This window comes from Pseudopipra pipra, chromosome W, assembly GCF_036250125.1.
Source record: "Pseudopipra pipra isolate bDixPip1 chromosome W, bDixPip1.hap1, whole genome shotgun sequence".
In the NCBI taxonomy this organism is placed as follows: domain Eukaryota; kingdom Metazoa; phylum Chordata; class Aves; order Passeriformes; family Pipridae; genus Pseudopipra; species Pseudopipra pipra.
In genome coordinates, this window is record NC_087580.1 from 39,072,124 (window position 1) to 39,096,208 (window position 24,085).

A 24,085-nucleotide genomic window follows, 5' to 3' on the forward strand; every position below is an offset into this window, starting at 1 on the left:
AGAAAGCTAAAGCAATATATAAACATATTTACACTTATATTACATTTATATACAAAAACTATAGACACATAAGAAAGAAACCCCCAACACCTGAAAACAGAAAAGGGGAAGGGGAAAATGGGACAAAACAAACAAACAAAAACAGGTATACACACTCAATAAAGGAGTAGCCAAAGAAAACCATAATACTTTCCTTGAGAAAGCCCAATCATGCCCAACGCCACCGCCACGCTAATGGACCCCGGCTCGGCAGAAACAACCGGCCCCGTAGGCCCGACCAGGCCTCAACTCCCCCACAGAAGCAAGACCAGCCACGGGAGTCTGTTGTCTCCAAACCTCACCGGGAGAGAGGAAGAGGAAGAGCCTTCCCTGTCCGCCTATTACATAAAGGCACCTAATTACATAAAGGAATAGGATGGAATACTTCCTTCCTTCCTTCCTGGTTGCCAGGAAGGAAGGCCTAGACTCAAAACCTTTACACTTTCAGATGCACTGTGTCCTGAGCAGACTGTGTCCTGCTTGTCCTGTCCTGCTGCCTGCAGGACAACTTCCCCCTCGGCACACCCCCAGCCCCAGCCTTGTTTGGGAAGTTGAGCTCTGGCTGAGGCTTTCCCCAGGAGAAGCCTCATTTGTCTTTCCTCAGGGCAGTCCCCCCAGCACCCAGCCAGGACAGGGCACAGAATGAGTGGCCCCAGCTCTGCCTCCTCAGGGGTGTCCAGGCATCCCACAAGGCAGCTGCTGTTGCTGCATCACCACCTCCCCTCACCAGAATGGATTTGGAAGGCTTTCCCAAGCAGAGGGACCAGATAGAAACCTCTGGATCCCACAGAGAAAACATCCCCAGGTTCTTGTTAGAGCACAAACCTGCAAACAGGGATGACAGGTCAGAGAATCACAGAATCATCAAGGTTGGAAGAGACCTTCCAGATCTTCTAGTCCAACTGTCAACCCAGCACCACCAGAATCACCCCTAAACCCCATCCCAAAGTGTCACATCCAGATGCCACCTGAATGCTTCCAGAGACTCCACCACCTCCCTGGGCTACTTGTTCCAATGCCTGAGCACTCTCTCAGGGGAAAAATGTTTTTTGAATATCTGATATGAACCTTGCTGATGCAGTTTAAGGCCATTTCCTCTCTTCCTGTCACTAAAAAGGCTTTGCAGAAGAGACCACCCCCCACACCCACTAAAACCTCCTCTCAGGTCATTGCAGAGAGCAATGAGGTCCCCCCTGAGCCTCCCCTTCTCCACACTCAACAAGCCCAGTTCCCTCAGCTGTCCCTCAGCAGACATGTTTTCCAGAGCCTTCCCCAGCTCCGTTCCCTTCTCTGGACACGCTCCAGCCCCTCAAGGGCCTTTTGGCACTGAGGGGCCAGAACTGGACACAGCACTCCAGGTGGGGCCTCCCCAGTGCCCAGCACAGAGTGGCAATCAGTTCTCTGCTCCTGCTGGCCACACTCTTCTCCACAAAGGCCACGATGCCCTTGGCCTTCTTGCCCCCCTGGGCACACTCTGGCTCATATCCAACTTGGGTTGTTGGGACCCAAGTGCAGGCCCTGACACTTGGCCTTCTTGATCCAGCCTGTCCAGATCCCTCTACAGAGTCTTCCTGCCCTCCAGCACATCCATACTCACACCCAGATCAGTCAGTCTCCCAAAAAGAACAAAGTCTGACCACCAGCAGTCCAGGGTGTCAGTTCTGCTGCCCCCTCCTTTCTTCGCTCAGAATGGAAAACTCCATCATTTTGGGGTCTCTGTGCCCATCAGCTCCAACCACCACATCCCCCACCAGTCACAGAATCATGGAATGGTTTGGGTTGGAAGGAACCTTAAAGAGCATCTCAGTCCAACCCCCTGCCATGGGCAGGGACACCTTCCACTAGACCCAGAGCTCAGAGCCCCATCCAACCTGGCCGTGAACACTTCCAGGGATGGGGCAGCCAGAACTTCTCTGAGCAACCTGTGCCAGGATCTCACTACCATCACAGTCCAGAAATTCCTCCTAATATCCCATCTAACCCTTCCTATTCTCAGTGTGAAGCCATTCCCCTTGTCCTGTCACTCCAGGCCCTTGTCCAAAGTCTCTCTCCATCTTTCTGGTTGGCTCCCTTCAGGCACTGCAAGGCCACAATTAGGTCAGCCCAAAGCCTTCTTTTCTTCAGCCTGAACAATGCCAATTCTCTCAGCCTTTCCTCACAGCAGAGCTGCTCCATCCCTCTGATCCTCTTGCTGCTCCCCTCTGCACTCGCTCCAGCAGGTCCATGTCCTTCCTGTGCTGGAGCCCAGAGCTGGAGGCAGCTCTGCAGGGGTGACAACATTGCAGCCCTGTGTGTTCCAGCAAGAATACTGTGGAACCTTCTGGAGTAAAGGGGCCATTGTGACACTGTAGGACCTTCTGGAGCCAAAGGAGCCCTGGGACACTGTGGAAACTCATGGAATCAAGGGAGAATTGTGACAGTGTGAAAACTCATGGAATCAAGAGGCCATCGTGATACGACAAGGCCTCATGGAACCAAAGGAACCCTGGGAGACTGTGGAAACTCATGGAATCAAGGGGCCATTGTGATGGTCCAGGGCCTCATGAAATCAAAGGAATCCTGGGACACTGTGGAACCTCATGGAACCAAGGGTTCATTGTGCCATGAAGGGCCTCATGGAACCAAGGGAGCCCTGAGACATTTCAGGACCTCATAGAATCAGGGACCATTGTGACACTGAGGAACCTCGGGGACTCGAAAGCCACTGTGACACTGCAGGGCCTCATGGAACCAAAGGAACCCTGAGACTTTTCAGAACCTCATGGAATCAAGGGGCCACTGTGACACTGCAGAGCGTCATGGAGACAAAGGGACCCTGGGACACAGTGGACCTCAAGAAATCAAGGGCCCATATTGGCACTGTGGAACCTCATGGAATCAAGGGGCCTTTGTGTCATGCAGGGCCTCATGGAACCAAAGGAATCCTTGTGACATTGTGGAACCTCATGGAAACAATAGGCCATTGTGACACTGCAGGGCTCATAGAACCAAAGGATTCCTTGGACACTGTGGAATCTCATGGAATCAAGGGGCCATTGTGACACTGCAGGGCTCATGGAAACAGAGGAATCCTGGGACACTGTGGAACCTCATGGAACCAAGGGGACACTGTGATATGTGGGGCCTCCTAGAACCAAAGGAGTCCTGAGACATTTTGCAAACCCATGGAATCAAGGGTCCATTATCACACCACAGAGCCTTATGAAGCCAAATGGACCCTGTAGCTTTGATTTAACAATAAATAGGAGGTAGAGAGAGAGAAAGAAATGGAAAGAGAGAGAAGAAGGGGGTGGTGGGAAGACAGTGAGAGAGAGACAGAGATGAAGTAAATGTATCACACCATGGAGATTCCTGAGGCTCCCACTGGTCCTTCTTCACCCTGCTCTGCTCGGTGGAGGGTCCCCAGGTTGTACTTCTGGGCTATCACTTTTATACAGCCCAAGCCCCAGGTATTCAGGGGGGTAGATGCTGTTCCCACAGCTTGGGCTGGCACGTCTACAAGGACTTGTTTCCTTTCCCACAGCTTGCCCGGAGTTTTGCCCGGTGTGCTTCCAGTCTGCAGGTTGGAATCTTTGTCTGGATGGGTTCCCCAGACCTGCCTTACCAGCCCTGGCTTCCTGTTGGGGCTGTCTGCTCTTTCCCACACTCTGCACAGTGCAATTCTGTCCTGGAGGCTACTTCCAGAGCTTCACCTCCCTTTAGGCCTTGGAATTAAAGGCCTTCCTGTTTGCCACCAGTGCTTGTGTGTTGTGGTGCCCTATGGGATTTTCCTGCTTTGACAGTGTTTTGAGACAGTTCATTGTGCCCTTCAACTCCTTCCATGTGCACACACACCCCCCACTCTCCCCAGTGTCTGGCCCTCCAAAGAACACAAGCCGTGATGATTTGTAGCTCCCACTCCAGTGGTTGGCACTTGGACCTCCCTCCGTACCCCGAGCTCAGAGCTCCCTTGTGCCAGAAAGTTTAAAGAGATTGTGCCTCATTCTGCCAAGACAACCCTTGGAAAAAAGTGTCCCTCTGTGTTTCCTGGGATAAGAGCACTCTATTGTCATCTTCCAAAACCCTGGAGAGGTCCCAGAGTTCTCCCAGGAAGGAATTTGGGGCCTCAAGCACATGACCTGTATATAGAGGCTGAGGACTCAGGGGTCAGTGGTGCAAAGATTGAGGACAGTAGAGGAACAGCCTGAGAGGTCTGGAAGGGGTGTGAGAGTTGGTGGAGCTTTTCTTCCTGCCAGAAAACAGCCTAAGAAAGAACTAGTGCCACCAAGGGCAGCTGGGGCGGCCTAGACTGGTGACAAAAAGTCAGAAATTTCCCTCTGAGGTCAGTGTTGTGGTGCAATATGTCACAAAGAAGGTGTCTGGATGAGCCCAAGGCTTTGTGTGTGCAGGAAGAGCCAGGGAGGACGCAGAGATGTCAGTGCAGGAAGGTGCCAGCCAGGTGGGGCAGCCGGGGGGATGACGACAGCCTGCAGGGAAAGGGGCAGGGCATGGACACCGTAGGACAGCCTGGGCTGGAGAGGAGACAGGGATGGGGAGAAGCTGAAAGGCCCTGCCAGAGCCACCTTCTGCAGGCCTTTGGCCATGGCTGCTGTCTGTGCCCCTGATGCCAGGAGGAGGGGAGTGGCCCTTGCAGCCCTGGGGCCTCATGGCCTCCTTGTCCCTGTTCAGCAGCCTGGCAGGTGCCACCCCATGGTCCTGCCCTTGGCATTGCACATCCCACATCCCAGTGCCCCGGGAAGAGCCCTGAGGAATGAGGCAGGGACAGCATCTGCCTTCCCAGGGGCTGGGGGTCCGGGCTTGGCCCTTTGGATTTAGGAAACAAGTCAAGATTTCCTCAGCAACAGAGCCACCTTTCCCTTGCTTGTCCATCCTTGTCATCACTGTCTGCAGTTTTCTGCTCTAACTGGAACCCAGGGACACCTTCTCAGTTGTGTCCCTCAATGAGACTCATTAGCACTACAGGAAACTTCAGTGTTTCCATCTCACTTTGACTTCTTGAAAAGTTGTTTGAACTTCCTCTCAGGGATTGAGTCTCATGTAAACAACATCAAACCCCCCTGAGGGTCATGAAATGCCTGGGGCTGTTGCTGTTCTGCTGAGCTGGGCCAGGCTCCTGGCACACAGCGAGCTCCTGGCAAGCAAAGAGGAGCTTCAAAGAGACAGCTCTACTGGTGAGCAGCTCCTCTGCACAGCCCAGCAGGGCTGAGGGCACTGCCAGGCCAGCTCAGGGACACCAGCAGGGCACACACAGAGCTTCAAGGGGTTCAGCACTGGCAGGATGGCTGAGAGCTCCCTGCAGGAGGAATCTTGGCAGGGCTGCACAGGGTGAGTCTGTGGCTGCAGGGCAGTGCAGGGGCAGCTCCTGGAGGCATCTCCTAAAGCTGGCCCAGCCCCAGCTGATGGGATGGGTGAGCAGAGGCTGTTTTGGGTCACTTTGGCAGAGCTGTGAAGCCGGGGGTGCAGCCAGGGGTGCCCAGGGCTGTGGGGCAGAGCAGGGTCCTGCAGCCCAGGGCGCTGTGCTGGGCAGGGACTCTGCTGCCTGCCAGGGGCAGCTCTCAGCCAGCCCGGGGAGCTGCTCCCAGGGCTGGGGCACAAGGGCTGTGGGGAAGGAACAATTCCTGGGAGGGCAGGGAAGGGCTCTTCACCTGTTTAGAGTAGGTTGCAGGTTGTGAGGGCTGCTCACAACTCTAGGTCATTACAGAACATTTCTCAAAGGAGTTTTAAGAAAGCACAGCCAGTCATGGGATACCTGAAAGTGAAGGATCCTGTTCTTTCCATCTTTAAATATGTGTTTTCTGGGTGGGAAATTGATCCTAAAAATTAATCTCACCGTTCAGGAGGAGGCACTGAAACTCCAAATCTATTTCTCTTAGAGGAGATAAGACCAGGCAGCATCAGAAATCACCACACCTCTGCCTTACATGTAGCTCTGGGTCACTTTTCCAGTCTCCTCAGGGTTGCTCTGACATTGCCATCAGAGCCTGCACAGCCAGAGATTCCCCTGGGCAATGCTGCATTGCTGGGCTGGAACAGAGAACATTTAACAAAGCTGCCCTTTTAAACAGTGCTTCCCTGCACTCATCAGACTGTAGGTATTTGTGTTTATTAAAAATTAATTTGCATGTGAAGTTATGTTCAGGCAGGACGAGGGAAAGCACAGGGCAGATGGGAACAGATGGAGGGACAGTGCAGCTCTCCTGGCTCTGCACTAAGGTATGGAGAGCTGAGCTGTTTGTCCTCTCCTGTTTAAAGTCTTGTTACATTTGGCATCATAAAAATGATGATTTGTACTCCTGATAAGAACAGGTACCAGATGCAACCATCAAAAATAATAAACACAGACAACATTATTTAAGGGACATGCTAAGCCTTTCCACGTCTTGAGAGTGGAGATTGAACTTTTCCCTTAAAGGTGGATGATGCCTGACATCCCTTGGGAGTGTTTGATACCGTGGCAGAGCAGCTCCATGTCCCCACTGGAGAAGGGGAAAACAGCCCTTGGCCGCACATGGGCAGAGCTCCTGTTCCTCATAGCACGCTCAGCACAAACAAGGGAAAGGAAAAGCGTTTCAGTTCAGGGGATTTCTATGAGAAATAAAGTGGCTTTGCTTAGAAGAGTCTGTCTTAACTTCTCCCTGTCCTTTCCTGTTTCTGAACAGTGTCCCTGTGCTGGGAAGCAGCAAATGTCCAACAGCAGCTCCCCCACCCAGTTCCTCCTCCTGGCATTTGCAGACAGGCGGGAGCTGCAGCTCCTGCACTTCTGGCTCTTCCTGGCCATCTCCCTGGCTGCTCTCCTGGCCAACGGCCTCATCCTCAGCGCCATAGCCTGTGACCACCACCTGCACACCCCCATGGGCTTCTTCCTGCTCAACCTCTCCCTCACAGACCTGGGCTGCATCTGCACCACTGTCCCCAAAGCCATGGACAACTCCCTCTGGGACACCACAACCATCTCCTACAAGGGATGTGCTGCACAGCTCTTTTTCTTTTATTTCTTCCTCTCAGAAGAGTATTTCCTCCTCACCATCATGTGCTACGACCGCTACGTTGCCATCTGCAAACCCCTGCACTACGGGACCCTCCTGGGCAGCAGAGCTTGTGCCCACATGGCAGCAGCTGCCTGGGCTGCTGGGTTTCTCCATACTCTGCTGCACACAGCCAATACATTTTCCCTGCCTCTGTGCCAGGGCAATGCCCTGGGCCAGTTCTTCTGTGAAATCCCACACATCCTCAAGCTCTCCTGCTCACACTCAGGCTACCTCAGGGAAATTGGGCTCATTGGGGTTACTGTCTGTTTAGTGTTTGGTTGTTTCATTTTCATTGTTTTCTCCTATGTGCAGATCTTCAGGGCTGTGCTGAGGATCCCCTCTCAGCAGGGACGGCACAAAGCCTTTTCCACGTGCCTCCCTCACCTGGCCGTGGTCTCCCTGTTCCTCGTCACTGGCGCATTTGCCCACCTGAAACCCCCCTCTATCTCCTCCCCATCCCTGGACCTGGCCCTGTCAGTTCTGTATTCAGTATTACCTCCAGCACTGAATCCCCTCATCTACAGCCTGAGGAACCAAGAGCTCAAGGATGCCCTGAGAAAAATGATGACTGGATGCTTTTCAAGAGCAATAAGCTGCCTCTTTTCTTCTGCACAGCACTCATTGTGTAACCATTTACTGGCCCAGCCTGCTTTCTAAAGCTTTTGAGAGTGGTGGTGGGGGCCGTTTCCTACATTTTTTCCTCTTTAAATGTTGTTAACACAGAAATTTATTCTTCATCTCATACCTAATTCACTCTCTAACTCTTTGTTTTGACCCACAGTTGTGTAAATGAGGGATCATTCTCTGTGTGCATTTAAAGAAAATAAAAGTTTCTGCAGCAATTTCTTTGTCAAACATCCTGATTTTGTTATTCTGTACATGAGGAATCACAATCTCTGAGTATAATAAAATACTTGAATTCTGTTTTCCAGATTCTCCCTCCAACAATTTCCCTGAAGCTGGAGGGCAGTGCCTGTATGCAGAGGAGATGAGGTAAAGAGTCCTGGTACAGGAGCACTGCCAGGGAGCAGCAGCTTTTAGGCTTTTCAGAGATGTGTTTTTCCACTGCCTCCCTCTCCTTTCTGCTCCTTGCCCAAGGCCTGAGTGCTCTGGCAGCTCAGTCACTGCTGTCTGTCAGTCCTGTGACCATGGGCAGGGACAGGCCCTGGGCACTGCTGGCACAGAGCTGGGCTCCTTAACATCATTTCCATCAGGAAAGGGGATCCCCCTGGGCAGTTCCTGAAGACTTTGTTCTTTTTGAAAGGTTGGTGTAAAGAACAAGGGCAAGGAATAGACTGTGCAATTTCTCATTGCTTTGCTTGTTTCCCCATTCAGTCCCTGCAGTGAGAGAAGCGACTCACTGGGGTACTTGAGGGACTGAGGGCTGGTTCAGATGTTCTGTGCTGGTGGCCAGTGGCAAATGGCCTCCAAGTCACCTGCCTGGGGCTCTGCAGCTTGTGAGGGCTCTGATGGCAGGTGAGGACTTGTCTGTAGGAACTCAGGAAGTGCAGGAGAGCACAGAGGATCTGCAGGGACAGCCCGTCCCATCCAGTCAGCAGGGAATGGAGCCCTGGAGCAGAATCCTGCCCAGGGTGGAGTCACCAGAGATCAAGTACTAAATCTGCCTGTGAACTGGTAAAGGAGAGTTCTGCAACCCCAGGGGCTGCAGCAGGAACAGAGAAAGGACTCTGGCCAGTGACTCGTCTGACCCACAGTGAACTCCCCTTGTGCCTCCCCAGTTCAGGGAGGGCTGTACCAGAGCCAGGGGTGGGCTTTCCAGGAGGGTGTCCTGAAGAACTCTCCAGCCCACAGGCTGCATGGAGTGGAGCCCTGCCCTGCCCTTTGTGCCATTGGAAACAGCCCATGGCCCTGCCCAGCCTTGTTCTTGGCTACTGAGCCTTCCAGGACTATGGCAGAGGGTGGAGAGGAGTGATCCCCATCCTGCTGGGTCTGCTCCCCACCCTGACCAGCATGGCCAGTGCAGGCTCAGCCCAGGGTGCCACAGCCCCTCCCTGTGCAGAGCAGCACCTCCAGCTCAGGGCCCTGCAGGGATCCCAGGCTGGGATCTGCAACTGGCCAAGGCAGCCTGGACACACTGACCTGGGCAAAGGGATGTCTCTGGAGAAGAGCAAGGGAGCATTTCTGGGCCTGCAGAGAGGAATCCCTGACACAGAGACACCTCTTTCTGCAGCCCCCCTGGGGACAGGCTGCTCTGTCCCTGGGCCAGGACTCTGGGCTGGGCTGGGCAGAGGGGCTGGCACTGAGGGGCACAGTCAGGCTGTGCTGGGCATCTCCTAGAGGTGACACCAGGGCTCCTGCAGTTTCCATGACCTCCATTTCCTCCTGCCATGCTGAGTGTCCAGCCCCTGAGCTGATGGGGATGCTGAGACTCCTCTCTGTGCCCCAGGAGCTGCTGTGCCCTTCAGAGGGGCTGGGGCTGTGGGGGGAGTGCCCAGAGCTCTGCAGCACCCTGGGCTGGGCACTGCTGTGAAGCCAGACCAGACTGGGCTGCTCCACCAGTTGACCTCCATAATGATATCACTTCTAATTTTCTCCTGAAGAACCATGAGAATATGTGTTGTGTCCTGAGCACTAGACTGCAACTCTGTGAAAATAGAAAAGGTTTTGGTGTCAGGGCTATTGAGAAGGCTGGGCAGTGTTACTGGGAGACCTCTCTCAAACACTTGGAAAGGCCAGAGCCATCCCAGAGCTTCCTGGGGCCTTGGCAAAGGCAGACATGGAAGCAGTCTGCAAACAGGGCAGCAAGGAGGGTTGGCAGAGTTCCAGACTGCTCAGGCTCAGCAGGGAAGGGGATAGGGCAAGTCCTCCTGCAGCCATTCCCAGGCATGGGAAGGACAAGGCAGGGATTGCAGAACCCCTGTGGGAGGGAATAGAGAACGTTGTGTGCCCAGACTTTATCAAGGCCCTTGAGATGGTCTCCTGTGGTCTCCTTATGGCCAGACTGGTGAGAGCTGGACTGAAGAAGTGGAAGATGTGGTGGGTGGGAAGTTGGCTGAATGAAGAGGGTCAAATAAAATCCATAGTACAAAGTCCTCTTGTCAGCAACTTCCTGATGAAATCCCTCAGTGACCAGCCCTTGAACACCACTGTAGAACATCTTTATTATCTCTCTGTACAATAGGACAAAATGTATTTTCAAGTCCTTTGTGGTTGATGCCAAATTTCAGGGAGCCCTTGAGCAACCTGCAGGAACTCCAATAAAAATAATACACTTCCCTTTTATTCCCCACCAGTGCAAGGAGACAAAATACAAGCAGGTATAAGTGAAAACAATAAGAGTTTAATGACAAGAAATACAGCAGCAAAACCAGCAATACCAACAGAAGAGTTCAAAGCAACAGCAGAGAGAGAAATTGCCTCCTCTCTCCCACCCTGCCCCAACTCCCTTTTGTAAACAGATAAAACCAGGGATCCACACGTGCCTCCCTTCCCCCTTTTCCCCCAGGGGAGAGAGGGGGCAAAGCAAACTCTGGAAAACTCTCTGGTCTGAGATCAGTTGTGCTGCCCAAGAACACGCTGACTCCAGAGGTGTCCAAGCGGGGCAGAGCAGGGGGGAGGCAGCGGCTCTGCTTGATTCCATGGAGTTCTGGGGAGGCAGAGTGGGTGCCATGGGACTCTACAGTGTCACTATGGCCCCTTGGTTCCAGGAGGCTCTGAGATATCTCAGGGTTCCTTTTGTTCCAGAGAGACCCCACATGTCACAGTGGTCCCTTGGTTCCATGAGATTCCACAGTGTCCCTGCATTCCTTTGGTTCCATGAGGCCCTGCAGTGTCACGGTGCCACTTGATTCCTTGACATTACAAAGAATCAGAATGGCCCCTTGATTTAAGGCCAACTGCACATGGGGCTGCCTTGGGGGGAGTGTGGGCACCCAGACAAGGGAGTTGTCACCTCCCTGGACTCAGCCCTGGGGTCACCACATCTGGACTGGTCTGTCTGTCTGTGAGGTTCCCCATTCTGGAGGAATGAGGAAGAACTGGAGAGGGTCTAGTGCAGATCTGACAGGATGCAGCTTTTTTCCATATTGGAAATAGAAAGAAATCACCACAAAGAGCAGCACTGAAGGTTCAGACTGAAGGTGAGGAAAAAGAACTGTCACTCAACGGGGACCCTTGTGCTGCAAGAGCTCACCCAGAGGGAGTCAGGATCAGCCCATGGCTTTGTGTTCCAGGGAACAGCCAGAGCTGGTGCAGAGACATCAGGGAGGGTCTAGAAATGCTGCTGGGAGGGGGTGGGAAAGCAGGAGGGGTGTGTGCAGCCTGCAAGGCCAGAGCAGCAGCAGGGCCAGGGCAGGACAGCCTGCAGGAGAGATGGCCAAGGGCTCTGGCAGGGCTGCAAGGCCCAAAGGCACCCAGGCCTTTGTCCCCTTGCCTCTGGCAGCTGCCTCTGCCACTCAGGCCACCACAACCAACTTGCCTGGCAGGTTCTGCACTTGGTTTCTGCCTCGCCCCTCCCTCAGGAGCCTGGCAGGGGTTGCCCAGTTTTGGGCCTTTGTTGTTCCTCCCCCTCCCATCCCAGTGCCCCCCAAACAGCCCTGAGCCAGCCGGGAGGGACAGGATCTGCTGGGCCAGGGCCTGGGGCTCAGGCCTTGGCCTTTGTGCTCCACAAAACCAAGGCAGGCTTTGCTCAGCATTGCAGGGGCCTGCCCAGAGCCTTTGTCTGCCTGCACTCCTGGCCTCCAAGGAGCTGCTCCAAGGAGTCCCTGGGGAGGCTTTGTCAGTGCCTGCCCTCAGTGGGGCCCAGCAATGCTTCAAGGCACTTGGAGTTTGGCTTCTGACTTCTTGAGCAACTGCTTCAATCTTCTCTCAGTACCTCAGGATCATGGGCTGAGCTGCAAAAACACCGTGGGGCTCATTAAATTCCAGAAATCCCTCAGGATCTCTTTGTCTTCCTTTAATTGTCTTCAAGGCAATTGCAAAACAAGTCTTCAAAATTTGTACTTTTTTTGTTTTAATTCAATTATGGATATTTTTTAGTTCAGAGAAGAGGTGATAGAGGTGTTCTCCAAGTGATCTTGATGCTGAGTGTCTCCTCAGGAGATCCACACTGACCCTGTATGATCAGTCTTGCTCCTCACCCCCCAGTCTCACCAGTTCTGACATTGCCCATCTTGGACTGACAGCTGATGCAACTCCAAACACACTGTGGGACCCATTAAAACATTGAAAACAAATTATTTTTCTTTCTTTAATTGTCCTCAAGACATCAACAACTAATTAGAGTTGTTATGTAGTTTAGCTAAGGAGGAAGATTTTAAAGTGGAAGTGATGAAAAATATATTTTTTGATGAAAGAGAATGATTTACACAAAGCCTTGGGATGCAAGAGGATCAGGATGCAAAGGATTTGGACACAAATATAAGGGGGCAAAAGAGATTACTAGCATTTAATTATTGACCACTTTTACAGTTATCAAGTGATTCAATCGCATTTGCTACAATTTTAACAGTGACTGAATTATGGATTCACAATAACAACATTCCCACCACAGTCAATTCACACCCACACCCAGGCAGAGATGTGTGGACACATCAAGAGCTGGGTGTGTGAAGGTCCCTCTCCCAAATTCTCCTTCTTGTCAGGGAAACACTCACCCAAATCCCTTTGTGTTTGCCAACAGACAAGGGTCAGAGCTGGAGGAGTGTTTGTTGAGGAGGGTCAGAGTTGTCCTGGACATCAGCGAGGGTCTTTGGAGTGTTGCAAACTGGAGGGTTCCCGAGCTGGGAGAGGCTGCCAGAGGTGTCCCACTGAGAGGGAGGTGCTGGGGAGCTGCCAGGGCCTCCCTCAGCCCCGCTGGCTGTGGGCTCCCAAGGTGACTGGCTTTAGTTATCTGCTGAATTTCCATCCTGGTGTCAGGAATGACTGGAGTTTCCCAAATATTTGGGAATTGTATCCAAACTGTTCCATTTTGGTTATGATTCAGGCAGGGAATATTCCAAGGTTTTCATGGGATGACTGATTATCCTGTGTTCCCCAGCTCTTACACCCATCCCAGTCAGCTGGATGGTTTATTGACAATGTGTCCCGAGGGGCAACACCTCCGATGCCATAGAAACCCCTCCCCTGGATTAGGAAACCTTTGGAATTCAGGAGGTGTTCCAGTGGAGCATGAAAATGAACAGCAATTTTCCTAAAGCCCAGACCCCAGCAGAACAAAGCCAGGCCCCCTCAGTGTCAGAGCAAAGGTCCCCCATCCCTGTGTCCCTGTGGCCGCTGAGGCGGCAGCGCAGGCCCGAGGCGGTGCCGGGTCCCGGTGCAGCCGGGGCAGAGCGGCGGCTGCGCGAGCGGCAACCCCGGCGGTGAGTGCGGCAGCCCCGTGGGAGCGGCGGCTCCGGGCACAGACGCCGGCGGCAGCCGCTGTGGCTCCTGGAACCGAGTGGCCATTGGGACACTGCAGGGCCTCCTGGAATCCAGGGGCCGGTGGGACACTGGGGAGCCTCTTGGAGCCAAGGGAATCCTGGGATATTTTGGAACATCATGGAATCAAGGGACCATTGTGACACCGTAGGGCCTCATGGAACCAAAGGAACCCTGACAGTTTTTGGAACCTCATAGAATTAAGGTGCCATTTCTGGCAGGATGCTCTGCTCTGATAATACCTAAACAATGGTCAGAGAATGCAAACAATGCACACTCTCTGTGATGAGTTACTGCTGGTGTCAAGGTGCTGTTTTTAATGTTGAATTATGCTAAACCCAAAATGCTTCATGAAACTTCAAATACACATCTTGCTTTTTGAAGCTGGTTTTGACAGATAAGCTGCTCCCTGGCCTGCAAATATGTCTGGCAGTCAAACCCTTGATAAGTGTAAAAGCCCCGTCCAAGTGTCAAGGCACAGATTGTTCCCCAGATTTCCCTGAAGTGTGTGGAGCTTCTGCCATGAAGCAGGGACAGCTCTTCATGGTCACTGCCCAGGGGTTGGGTGGAAGAAAAAGAATTAACCCCTGTCATTGTGTGATGAGTTACCTCAATCTCTGCTTCAGGATTGTTTCTTTTTGCTGGCTTTGATCCAATTACTTTAATAGAATGACTTTGTTAGACTGCACTGTCCTATCTTACACTATACTGCTAGGAGGTTTTGGCTTTTTTACTGTGCAGGAAATAATTCTGTTTAAGGTCTTTCATCTGGTCACTTTTCTGATCAATTTTTTATTCATTTGTCATAATAAATCATTGTTTTTATAGAAATATTTCTGATTTGCCATCACTAAAACCTGCAGGACAAAATGATTGAATCACACCTCTATAATTCCTTCAATTGAAACCAAAATCTGAGTCTGAGATTGGATCCAGCCACAGGCAGGCTCCTCTCTGAGAAGGACTTTAGAAAGCAAGGGGGTCCTTTGTGCACCTCGTAGCTCAACGAGTTTAGCACAGAATCCCCCTGCACACACACAAACACACAGGCATGGGAATCTACACACACACTCCTGTTCATCCCTACACAGACATAACCCAGACAGACTCGCAGGGTAACCCCACACACCATTCCCACATCACAACATGAGAACGGTTAGAAAAACATAAAATATGTACACCAACCATCACTGCACTGCAGCATTCACAGGATGTGACACCTGTGTCCACTTCTGAAATGTTACAGCCATTCTACACAACCTTTATTTCCTGTCAGCTGAGTATTCTATCAGTTGCATTCTAAGATGAAACTCCAGGCAGATGAACAGCTGAACTTGTTCCACATTTAAACGCTGTTGCACATTTTTAAATGGAGAAAGGGAAACTGCTCAGTGTTCAAATGAATGAAACACAGTGAGCCACAAAAGGCAAAAGTACATAGTGTGCAGCAGCTTCCTGGAGTTACAGATCTGCTCAATGTTTTATGTTTGGCATTCAGAGACCATGTTTACATTTATTAAACTACTCTCGTTCTGCCCCCTCACCCCTTTTTTGGAGTGTTTCAATTGCCTTTCCTTCTTCCAACAGCTGTGACAACTGTTAAAACAATCAGTAAAATTAAGTCCCCTCTATAATCCCTTAGTCAACGTTACATTTTAATCAGAGGTTGAGGAAGATTTCCTGTTACAAGTGCACTGATTCATTTAAAATTATTAAACTGACACATATGTCAAAATGAGCAGAAACATTTATTGCATCTGTTAGCTCATTCACTATTAGTAATTATTAGTGCTATTGTTATTGCTGAAAGAGCAAAAATTCAAGAGTGCAGCTGGCTTTAAGTTATTGCATTCTTTAACATGTTCTCCCTTAAAATCAAAGCATACCTAGTGATGGTCAGACAGATGTCTCTGCACTCTCAAAATGTTCAGACAATTTTTAGCTTGAATCCTCTCTACCCTCATCCATAACACAAGAACTGCAGAAACTACAATACCTATTTCCTATGTCCTTATGCTCACATGTGCATATGCCTGTCACAATATGTAGTCAAATCACAATTACTATGGATATTAATTATGTGTCAAACTCTGGGGTTTATTAATTGAGACAGGGAAGCAGATATGTTTCTGAATGTTAGTTCTTTCTCTGTGTCCATTCAATCCCATACATTCAATCTCAAGCCCTGCACTCACACAATATACTGGGAGTGTTTTAAGATGGCTTTTAATTGAGCCAAAGAGGAAGAAAAAAATTAGTTCAAACCTTGCACCAGAGCCAAAAAGACATGTGCCCCAATTTCACTGAAATGCATCTACTCTAAGAGGCTTATCTAAACTAATCATTCAAATTAGCTGTAAGAAGGTACATTCAAGACAGTTCCTTTGGGGAGGTTGGGGGGGACAAAGCATTCACAAAAAAAAAACCAAAAAACACCAAAAAAAGCCCAACCTAACACTCAACTTATCATCTCTTTATATATTTTATAAAAAACGTGCCACTGTAGTAAAAGCTGTAGAAACTGCATTCTTATATTTCTGAAGCTATCTTGCACTATACACAGCGCGCTGATCTATAAACCATATCTGAAAGGGGACCCTCTCCTGTTTATTTTCTGTTATTTACCCCGGAACATCACAGTGGGTTTTCCCTGCGCCCCCTTCCCAAACTGTGCTCCCCCCAGCCAGGCTGTTTGCTACTTCCCGTCTCATTTCAGCACCGTGCGATCGCCGCCATTCCCTTTTCCTGCCTGGCTCAATTCCCCCCAGCCCTGCACTGTGCAGGCAGTAAGGACAGCGAGTGGGCAGCTCCCTCTAGCACACTGTCACCTCCCGAGCAGCCTCCGCGCCGCTGCGGCCGGGGCGACGCGGTCCCTGCTCTTCCTGGCGGTGCAGGGAGAGCGGCTCCGGCAGGCAAAGTTCTCCCCAGTCCATGTGCGCCCAGCCTTGGAACAAAGCCTTGGAAATCTTTTATCCATACACGGGATGACTGGAACCATCACTTACATCAGGGTTATCTCTACGTGCTGTCTTTATGCCCTCTGACATCTAATGCATGGTTTTTAAAACAACAGATGAAAGGGGTTGCACTTCTTAAAGGTGCAAGGAACACTCAATTCAACCCTCACAGTTGAATAAATAACACTACAATAAATACTGACATCAGAAAAACATCTATTTTAAGTCCTGGAAACCAGAAAAGGGACTTTCCACGTGGGTGTCCTGTCATCCAGAACTAGAAGGGAAGAATTCAATAGAATAAAGAAGTCTATAAGTGTTCTGTCCAAGATCAAGGTGAGATTCTCTCTCTTCTAACATTTCACTGACCTAGGAAGCAAGAATTTGGCACAGAATTAATACCGGAGAAAAATGAGACCAGTGAAAGATCCTGAGCTCAGGAGAACCTGACTGTGCTGGGGAATCAGAGCTTTCACCCTGGGAAATGAACTGCTCTGAAAGAGTGGGAAGAAACCAGGAACAAAGGCTGAGTTCAAATGCTCCAGAGTAAACAACTCCTTCCTCACCAAAAGGTCTGAGCTCCCCTTAACTCATCTCTCGACATCCATGGAAATAAAAGAGCCTGACCTTGAATCCAAGGGAAACAAATTCCAGGGCTTAAGCTGGAGCAAGGTAGGGGGGATGTGTCACTCCTCTATGACATCACATGCTCTCAGTGATGTCACATCCTTCCTGTGACATCACACCTACCTTATGACATCACATCCTCCCCATGACACCACATCCCCTCTATGACATCATGTCCTCCCCTGTGACATCACATCTGCCCTGTGACATCACATCCTCCCCAGGACATCGCATCCTTGTTGTGATATCAAGGCTCCTCTATGATGTCACATCCATCATATGACATCACATCTCTCCTGTGATACCATATCATCCCTGTGACGTCTCATCCTCCCCTGTGACATCACATTGTCCCTGTGGCATCACAGCTCTGCTGTGACATCACATCCTTCCTGTATCTTATATCATCCCCGTGACATCACCACCTCCCTGTGACATCCCATGCTTGCCTGTGACATCGCATCCTCCCTGTGACATCACATCCTTCTTGTGACATCACATCCTCCCTGTGACATCACATTCTTTTTGCGACATTAAGGCCCCTCTATGACATCACATCCATCATATGACATCACACCTCTCCTACGATCTCCTATCATCCCTGTGACGTCACGTCCTCCGCATGCCATAAAAACTCCTTTATGATGTCACATTCCATCATATGACGTCACATCTCTAATGTGGTCTCATATAATCCCTGTGACATCACATCCTCCCTGTGACATCAGGTCCTCCCCTCTGACATCACACCCTTCCGGTGACATTACATCCTCCCCTATGACTTCACAATCATCATATAACATCACACCTCCACATGACATCACAGCTCCCCTATGACATCACATCTTTCTTGTGACATCACATCTCTCCTGTGATATCATATCATCCCTGTGATGTCACATCCTGCCCTGTGACATCATATCATCCCTGTGTCATCAAGGCTTCCCTATGATGTCACATCCATCATATGACATCACACATCTCCTGAGATATCATATCCTCCCTTTGACATCATGGCATGCCCTGTGACATCACATCGTCCCCATGACATCTCAGCCCCCCCGTGACATCACATCCTCCCTGTTACATCACATTTTTCTTGTGACATCACAGTTTGCATATGACATCACACCCCCTCCTGTGACATCACATCTCCCATATGACATCACAACCATATGGCATCACATCTCTCTTATGACGTCACATCCATCATATGACATCACACCCTACCTGACACGTCGCACCTGCCCGTGACATCACATCCTTCATGTGACATCACATGTCCCCTATGACATCACAGCCACCATATGACATCACATCTCCCCTATGACAGCACGCCTACCTTGTGACATCACATCCTTCCTGTGACATCATATCTCCCCTATGAGGAGATGTGATATCCATCATATTCTGGGATAATGCAGGACCACATGAAATCAAAGGAATTCTGGGACACTGTCGAACCTCCTGCAACCAAGGGTTCCTGGTGACATGTGTGTCCTCCTGGAACCAAGGGAGCCCAGAGATATTTCTGAACCTCCCAGAATCCAGGGGCCATTGGGACCCTGCAGAACCTCCTGCATTCAAGTGCTCCTTGTGAAACTGCAGGCTCTCCTGGAACCCAAGGATTCCTGGAACACTGCAGAGCTCACGGAACCAAGGGGCCACTGACCCACTGCAGCTCCATCTGAAGCACAAAAGACCCTGGGACAGTGGGAAATTTCCAAGAATCCAAAGGGCATTTGGGGACTGCAGGGCCTCATGGAACTAAAGGAACCTTTGGAGACTGTGGAAGCTCATGGAATCCAGGGGCCATTGTGACATGTGGGGCCTCCTGGAAGCAAAGGAACCCTGAGAATTTTTATGGGAAAAAGTTAAGGCAGGAGCTGCTGCTCTCAGTTAATTCAGATCAACAAGGAGTGTTTTGGCCTTGACTGGTGTTTTCCATCCAGAGAGTGCTGTTTGCCAAAGTGGAAACCACCTGGAACGCTCTGCATGGCAGCCTGTGTTTTTCTCTGGTGGCTGAACACAGCCAGCACATGAGGGGAGGGGAATGTGTGGGATCAGGGCACTGCTTTGGGGCCATGCTGGGAATTCCAGTGGACTAAAAGACAAAGCCCAGGTGCTGTTTCCAAAGGAACCCCAATGAAAGGGGGACACCGGAAAGATGGGCGGACAAGTCCCGTAATGGAACTCTGTGTGTGCAGCCTCATTTTCTCCTTCAGCACTCACAGGAGAGGGGGCAAAAAGTGGGGGTTGGGCCCCCAAAACTGTTCAGGTGGAAAATTGGAGACTGAGGGGACAATGGGAAAGTGGGAGGAACAGGGAGAAGGGTGGAAAAGGGGAGGTGGTCTGGCAGGCCTGATGGCCCCATGGGGGTCTTTGGGCACAGGGGAGTTGGCAATGGGTGGTGGCCCCCCTGAGCTCCCAACTTACTCTGGGGTTCTGGAGGCTGCTGGATCCAATCTCAGCCTTGGGACAACTGAAACAACAGTTTCAGTTTAGAGAAATTAGAGAGGTGTAAGTGAACCACTTTTGTCCCCAAGGTTTTAATGATGGCAAATCAAATCTATTGATTTATTTAGGGTTCCAAATGACCAGACAAAAAATCTTCATCAGAATTATTTACTGCACAAGACAAACACTAAAACTACCAGGAGTACAGGATAAGATAGGACAGTGCTCTACACTAAAGCAATTGTTGAAGCAATTCTACTCAAGCTGGCACAAAGCAATAATTCTTAATTGGAGATGGATGGAACTCCCCCAGACCAATGCTCGTGGGGAGATCTCTGCTCTCAACCTCCAGCAGTGACCTTGGGGGGTCCCCAGCCAAGGCAGGAATCTCCACACACCCCCCAAGAAGGGTTCTGTTGGAAGAACGTGCCTCTGTTAAAGGGGACTGGCCCTTTGTGGTCAAAAGGGATGGACTGACAGTCACTGGACTCCAGGGGTTGCCTCAACACCAGGGGCTTCATTAGGGGTGGAAGCAGCGGCCGAAGCTCTTCCTGCAGTCGGGGCACTGGTAGGGCTTCTCTTACCGGTGGGTCCGTTGGTGTTTGGTTAAGACACCAATCTGGGTGAATCTCTTCCCACACTCCCCACACTTGTAGGGCCTCTCCCCGGTGTGGATGCGCCGGTGGGTGACAAGATGGGATTTCTCCTTGAACCGTTTCCCGCAGTCGGTGCAGCAGAAGGGCCTCTCATCCCTGTGCGTCCGCTCATGCGTGTAGAGATTGCCCCTGGTTGGAAACCTCTTCCCACATTCCAAGCACTTGTAGGGCCGTTCCCCAGTGTGGATGCGAAGGTGTTTGCGGAGGGTGGAGCTGTGACTGAAGCTCTTCCCACATTCCCTACACGTGTAAGGACATTCTCCAGTGTGGATGTGCTGGTGGGAACGAAGGTGAAAGCTCCGGTTGAAGCTCTTCCCACATTCCTCACATGTGTACGGCCGTTCCCCACTGTGGATGCGCTGGTGGGTGCAGAGGTGGTACCTCCGGCTGAAGCTCTTCCCACATTCCTCACACTTGTAGGGCCGTTCCCCGCTGTGGATGCGCTGGTGGGTGCGGAGGTGGTAGTTCTGGCTGAAGCTCTTCCCACATTCTCCACACGTGTAGGGACGTGCCCCAGTGTGCATGTCCTGGTGTCAGAGCACGTGAGAGCTCTGACTGAAGCTCTTCCCACATTCCAAGCACCTGAAGGGCTTCTCTCTGCTGGGAGGCTGCTCAGGGACCACCAGGTCAGAGCTCTGGCTCAAGCTCCAGCTGCCTTCCTGGCACAGGCTGGCTCTTTCCTCCTCAGAGCACCCTGGGATGGCTTTGGAGCCCCTCCTGCGGGGGGATCTCCGGCCCTTTTCCTCCCCGCTGCCTTCCTGCACCGGGGAGCCCTTCAAAACGGCCTCTCCCACCAGGGTCTCACGGGGGGATTTGTCCTCCGGGCTCTCCGTCCTCAGCTCGGGGCCTGGGGCAGGAAGCAAGAAGGACAGGGAGGGGATTTGCCTCCGGCCCACAGGGAAGGCCAAGGACATCCCCCCAACTCCGGCCCCGGCAGGACGGCGGCGCCAGCGGGGTTGTCCTGCAGCCGGGGCCATGCTCGGCTGACAGAGCCAGCACAACACCCGCCCAAAGGGACACTGACTTCCTCCTCACCTGCCTGGGGGGCCCAAGGCATCTTCCTCTTCCTCACAGCCTCCTCCTCCATCCGCCCAACCTCTGGGAAGGACAAATCCTGATGGGGGGGAAAACAAGGGCTGAGCGCGTTGGCTTGGGGGTTCCTCCTAGAACTCACTGGGCGTCTTGTGTCCATAAAACCCTCCAAAATACCAAGATTCAGGCAAAAAAAACCCCAGAAATAGCAAGAAGACACTCGCCCCCCCAAACTGCAAAAAGTTAGAGTTAAACCAAAAAATACTCCAAACTATGAACATGCAGCCCAAAAAAATTCTCCCAGAAGTTCCCCATCTCTGTTCTCTTCCCTCTGGGGTTCAGAGGGTCACCCCTGACTGACCCTCTGACTCCTCTGTGGTGTTGGGGGTCCCAAGGGTCCCTTCTCCTCTGACTCTCGCCTTTGGGTGCACGTTCCCAGACATTCCTCCTCTCCAGGTTCTCCACTTCGTTGTCCCAGGGATCCCAGGGGTCCCCACTGTCCAGGCTTCCCCTTCTCCGTGTCCCCCATTTCAGGCTCCCAGGGGTCCTGAGGCTCCTCCCTCTCCGTGCTCCCCCCTCCAGGCTGCCAGGGGTCCCCCAGCTCTGCCCTCCACACTCCGCAGCTCCCGGGCTCCACACCCACCCCCGGCACTCCCAGGGGGCCCCAAACCCACTGTGTCCCCCCCGCCGGCACCGGGCTGACAATGGAGCCGGCGGGGCCTGACCCAGCAACACCAACCCCCATCGCAGGGGGGGACCCACACAAGGGCCAGCTGTGCCCAGGGCAACCAAACAGCCCCACAGGTGGGGGGACACCAGAGGCTGCCCCAGGGCAATGAGAGCAGGGAGCGGATTAGGCTCCCTGACACGTGGGCGGGCTCTGGGTTCAGCCTGACCAGGGGCAGTTTGGCACCAACAGCACGGCCCCGACCGCTGGCTCAGCACAGGGGGCCCGAGCTCCCCCATCTCCAGGCTCTCAGGGCTCTCTAAGCTCCCCCCTCTCTCCAGCCTCCCCCGCTCTCCAGGGAACAAGGTATGGGGACAATAAGGCACCCCCACTGCACATCCACTCCCACTCTCCCTCCCTCCCTCCTCCCCCTACCCCCCTTTCCCACCCCTTCTTCGAGCTGTTCTTCTGTGTGGATGTGCTTGTGCCGGATCAGGTGGGAGCTGTGGCTAAAGCTCTTCCCACACTCCCCACACTTGTAGGGCCTCTCCCCGGTGTGGATGCGCCGGTGGGTGACAAGGTGGGAGTTCTGCTTGAAGCCCTTCCCACAGTCGGTGCAGCGGAAGGGCCTCTCATCTGTGTGCGTCCGCTGGTGCACGACGAGATCTGAGCTGGTCCGACACCTCTTCCCACACTCCCCACACTTGTAGGGCCGTTCTCCAGTGTGGATGCGTTGGTGGGTGCGGAGGGTGGAGCTGTCCCTGAAGCTCTTCCCACATTCCCCACATGAGTAGGGTCGTGCCCCAGTGTGGATGTGCTGGTGCTTGAGGAGGTCACAGCTCTGCCTGAAGCTCTTTCCACATTCCAAGCATCTGAAGGGCTTTTCTCTGCTGGGAGGCTGCTCAGGGACCACCAGCTCAGAGCTCCGCCTCAAGCTCTGGCCGCCTTCCTGGCACAGGCTGGGTCTTTCCTCCTCAGAGCACCCTGGGATGGCTTTGGAGCCCCTCCTGCGGGGGGATCTCCGGCCCTTTTCCTCCCCGCTGCCTTCCTGCACCGGGGAGCCCTTCAAAACGGCCTCTCCCACCAGGGTCTCACGGGGGGATTTGTCCTCCGGGCTCTCCGTCCTCAGCTCGGGGCCTGGGGCAGGAAGCAAGAAGGACAGGGAGGGGATTTGCCTCCGGCCCACAGGGAAGGCCAAGGACATCCCCCCAACTCCGGCCCCGGCAGGACGGCGGCGCCAGCGGGGTTGTCCTGCAGCCGGGGCCATGCTCGGCTGACAGAGCCAGCACAACACCCGCCCAAAGGGACACTGACTTCCTCCTCACCTGCCTGGGGGGCCCAAGGCATCTTCCTCTTCCTCGCAGCCTCCTCCTCCATCCGCCCAAGCTTTGGGAAGGACAAATCCTGATGGGGGGAAAACAAGGGCTGAGCGCATTGGCTTGGGGGTTCCTCCTGCCCAAGTCCATCTCTAGAACTCACCAGGCATCCTGTGATCATAAAAACCTCCAAAACACCAAGATTCAACCCAGAAAAACCCAAACCACCGAGATTCAGGCAAAAAACCCCTCAGAAACAGAAGGATGAACCCCTCCCCCTAAACTGCAAAAAGTTAAGATTCAGCCAAAAAATACTCCAAAATATGAAGATTCAGCTCAGAAAAAGGTGTTTAATTGGGAGGATGAGGGAAGTGAGGTCATTTCATGGGGACTTGATTGAGTTGCTATATGTTAATCAAAAGCTGTATTACTGTAGTGTAACTTAAAACTCTCCAGGGCTTTTCCTCGAGGTTCTCTGGCCCCCTACTAGTTCGGGGCTGTTTCTCCAAACCACCAAACCACGTGTGCCAAACACTGTGGTTGGTCAGTGCCGACTGGGGGAGCGGGCACTCGGTGAGGGGATGAGAAAACTGCACCGGGAGCTGGGCTGAAAGAGGCTTCAGCACCACTTCTGATGGCCCAGGGGCAGCATCTGGCTTCTCCCAAACAGAGAGAGGGCACTTGTTCCTCTGCAGGGAGTCAAAGGCAGGAGGGTGACTCCTGCTGCATGGATGGAATGGCAGAGGATCCCTTGGGTCCCAAAGATAGATCAGCACTTAGGGATACAAATTTCTCTGCAAAGTCTGCAGTCAGTCTCCTCTCCTCTGGAGAGGAGATTGTGGCCATGGATGGGATTGCAGAGGCTCCCTCAGGCCCCCAGAAGGAATCAGCAACCAGGAAGAGACACAAAATGCCCTCTAAAGAGTTC

General features: G+C 52.3%; 1 protein-coding gene and 2 pseudogenes across 1 annotated transcript; 2 read left to right on the forward strand and 1 right to left on the reverse strand.

Annotated features, from left to right (window-relative positions):
• The window catches only part of LOC135405243 (zinc finger protein 850-like), a 419,536-nt pseudogene that overhangs the window by 61,849 nt on the left and 333,602 nt on the right, over positions 1 to 24,085 (reverse strand).
• The window catches only part of LOC135405265 (zinc finger protein ZFP2-like), a 95,679-nt pseudogene that overhangs the window by 6,980 nt on the left and 64,614 nt on the right, over positions 1 to 24,085 (forward strand).
• LOC135405379 (olfactory receptor 14J1-like) lies at positions 6,723 to 7,873 on the forward strand. Its single transcript, XM_064640072.1, has one exon. The coding sequence runs from the start codon at positions 6,723 to 6,725 to the stop codon at positions 7,722 to 7,724; it is 1,002 nt and encodes a 333-aa protein (XP_064496142.1). The 3' UTR covers positions 7,725 to 7,873.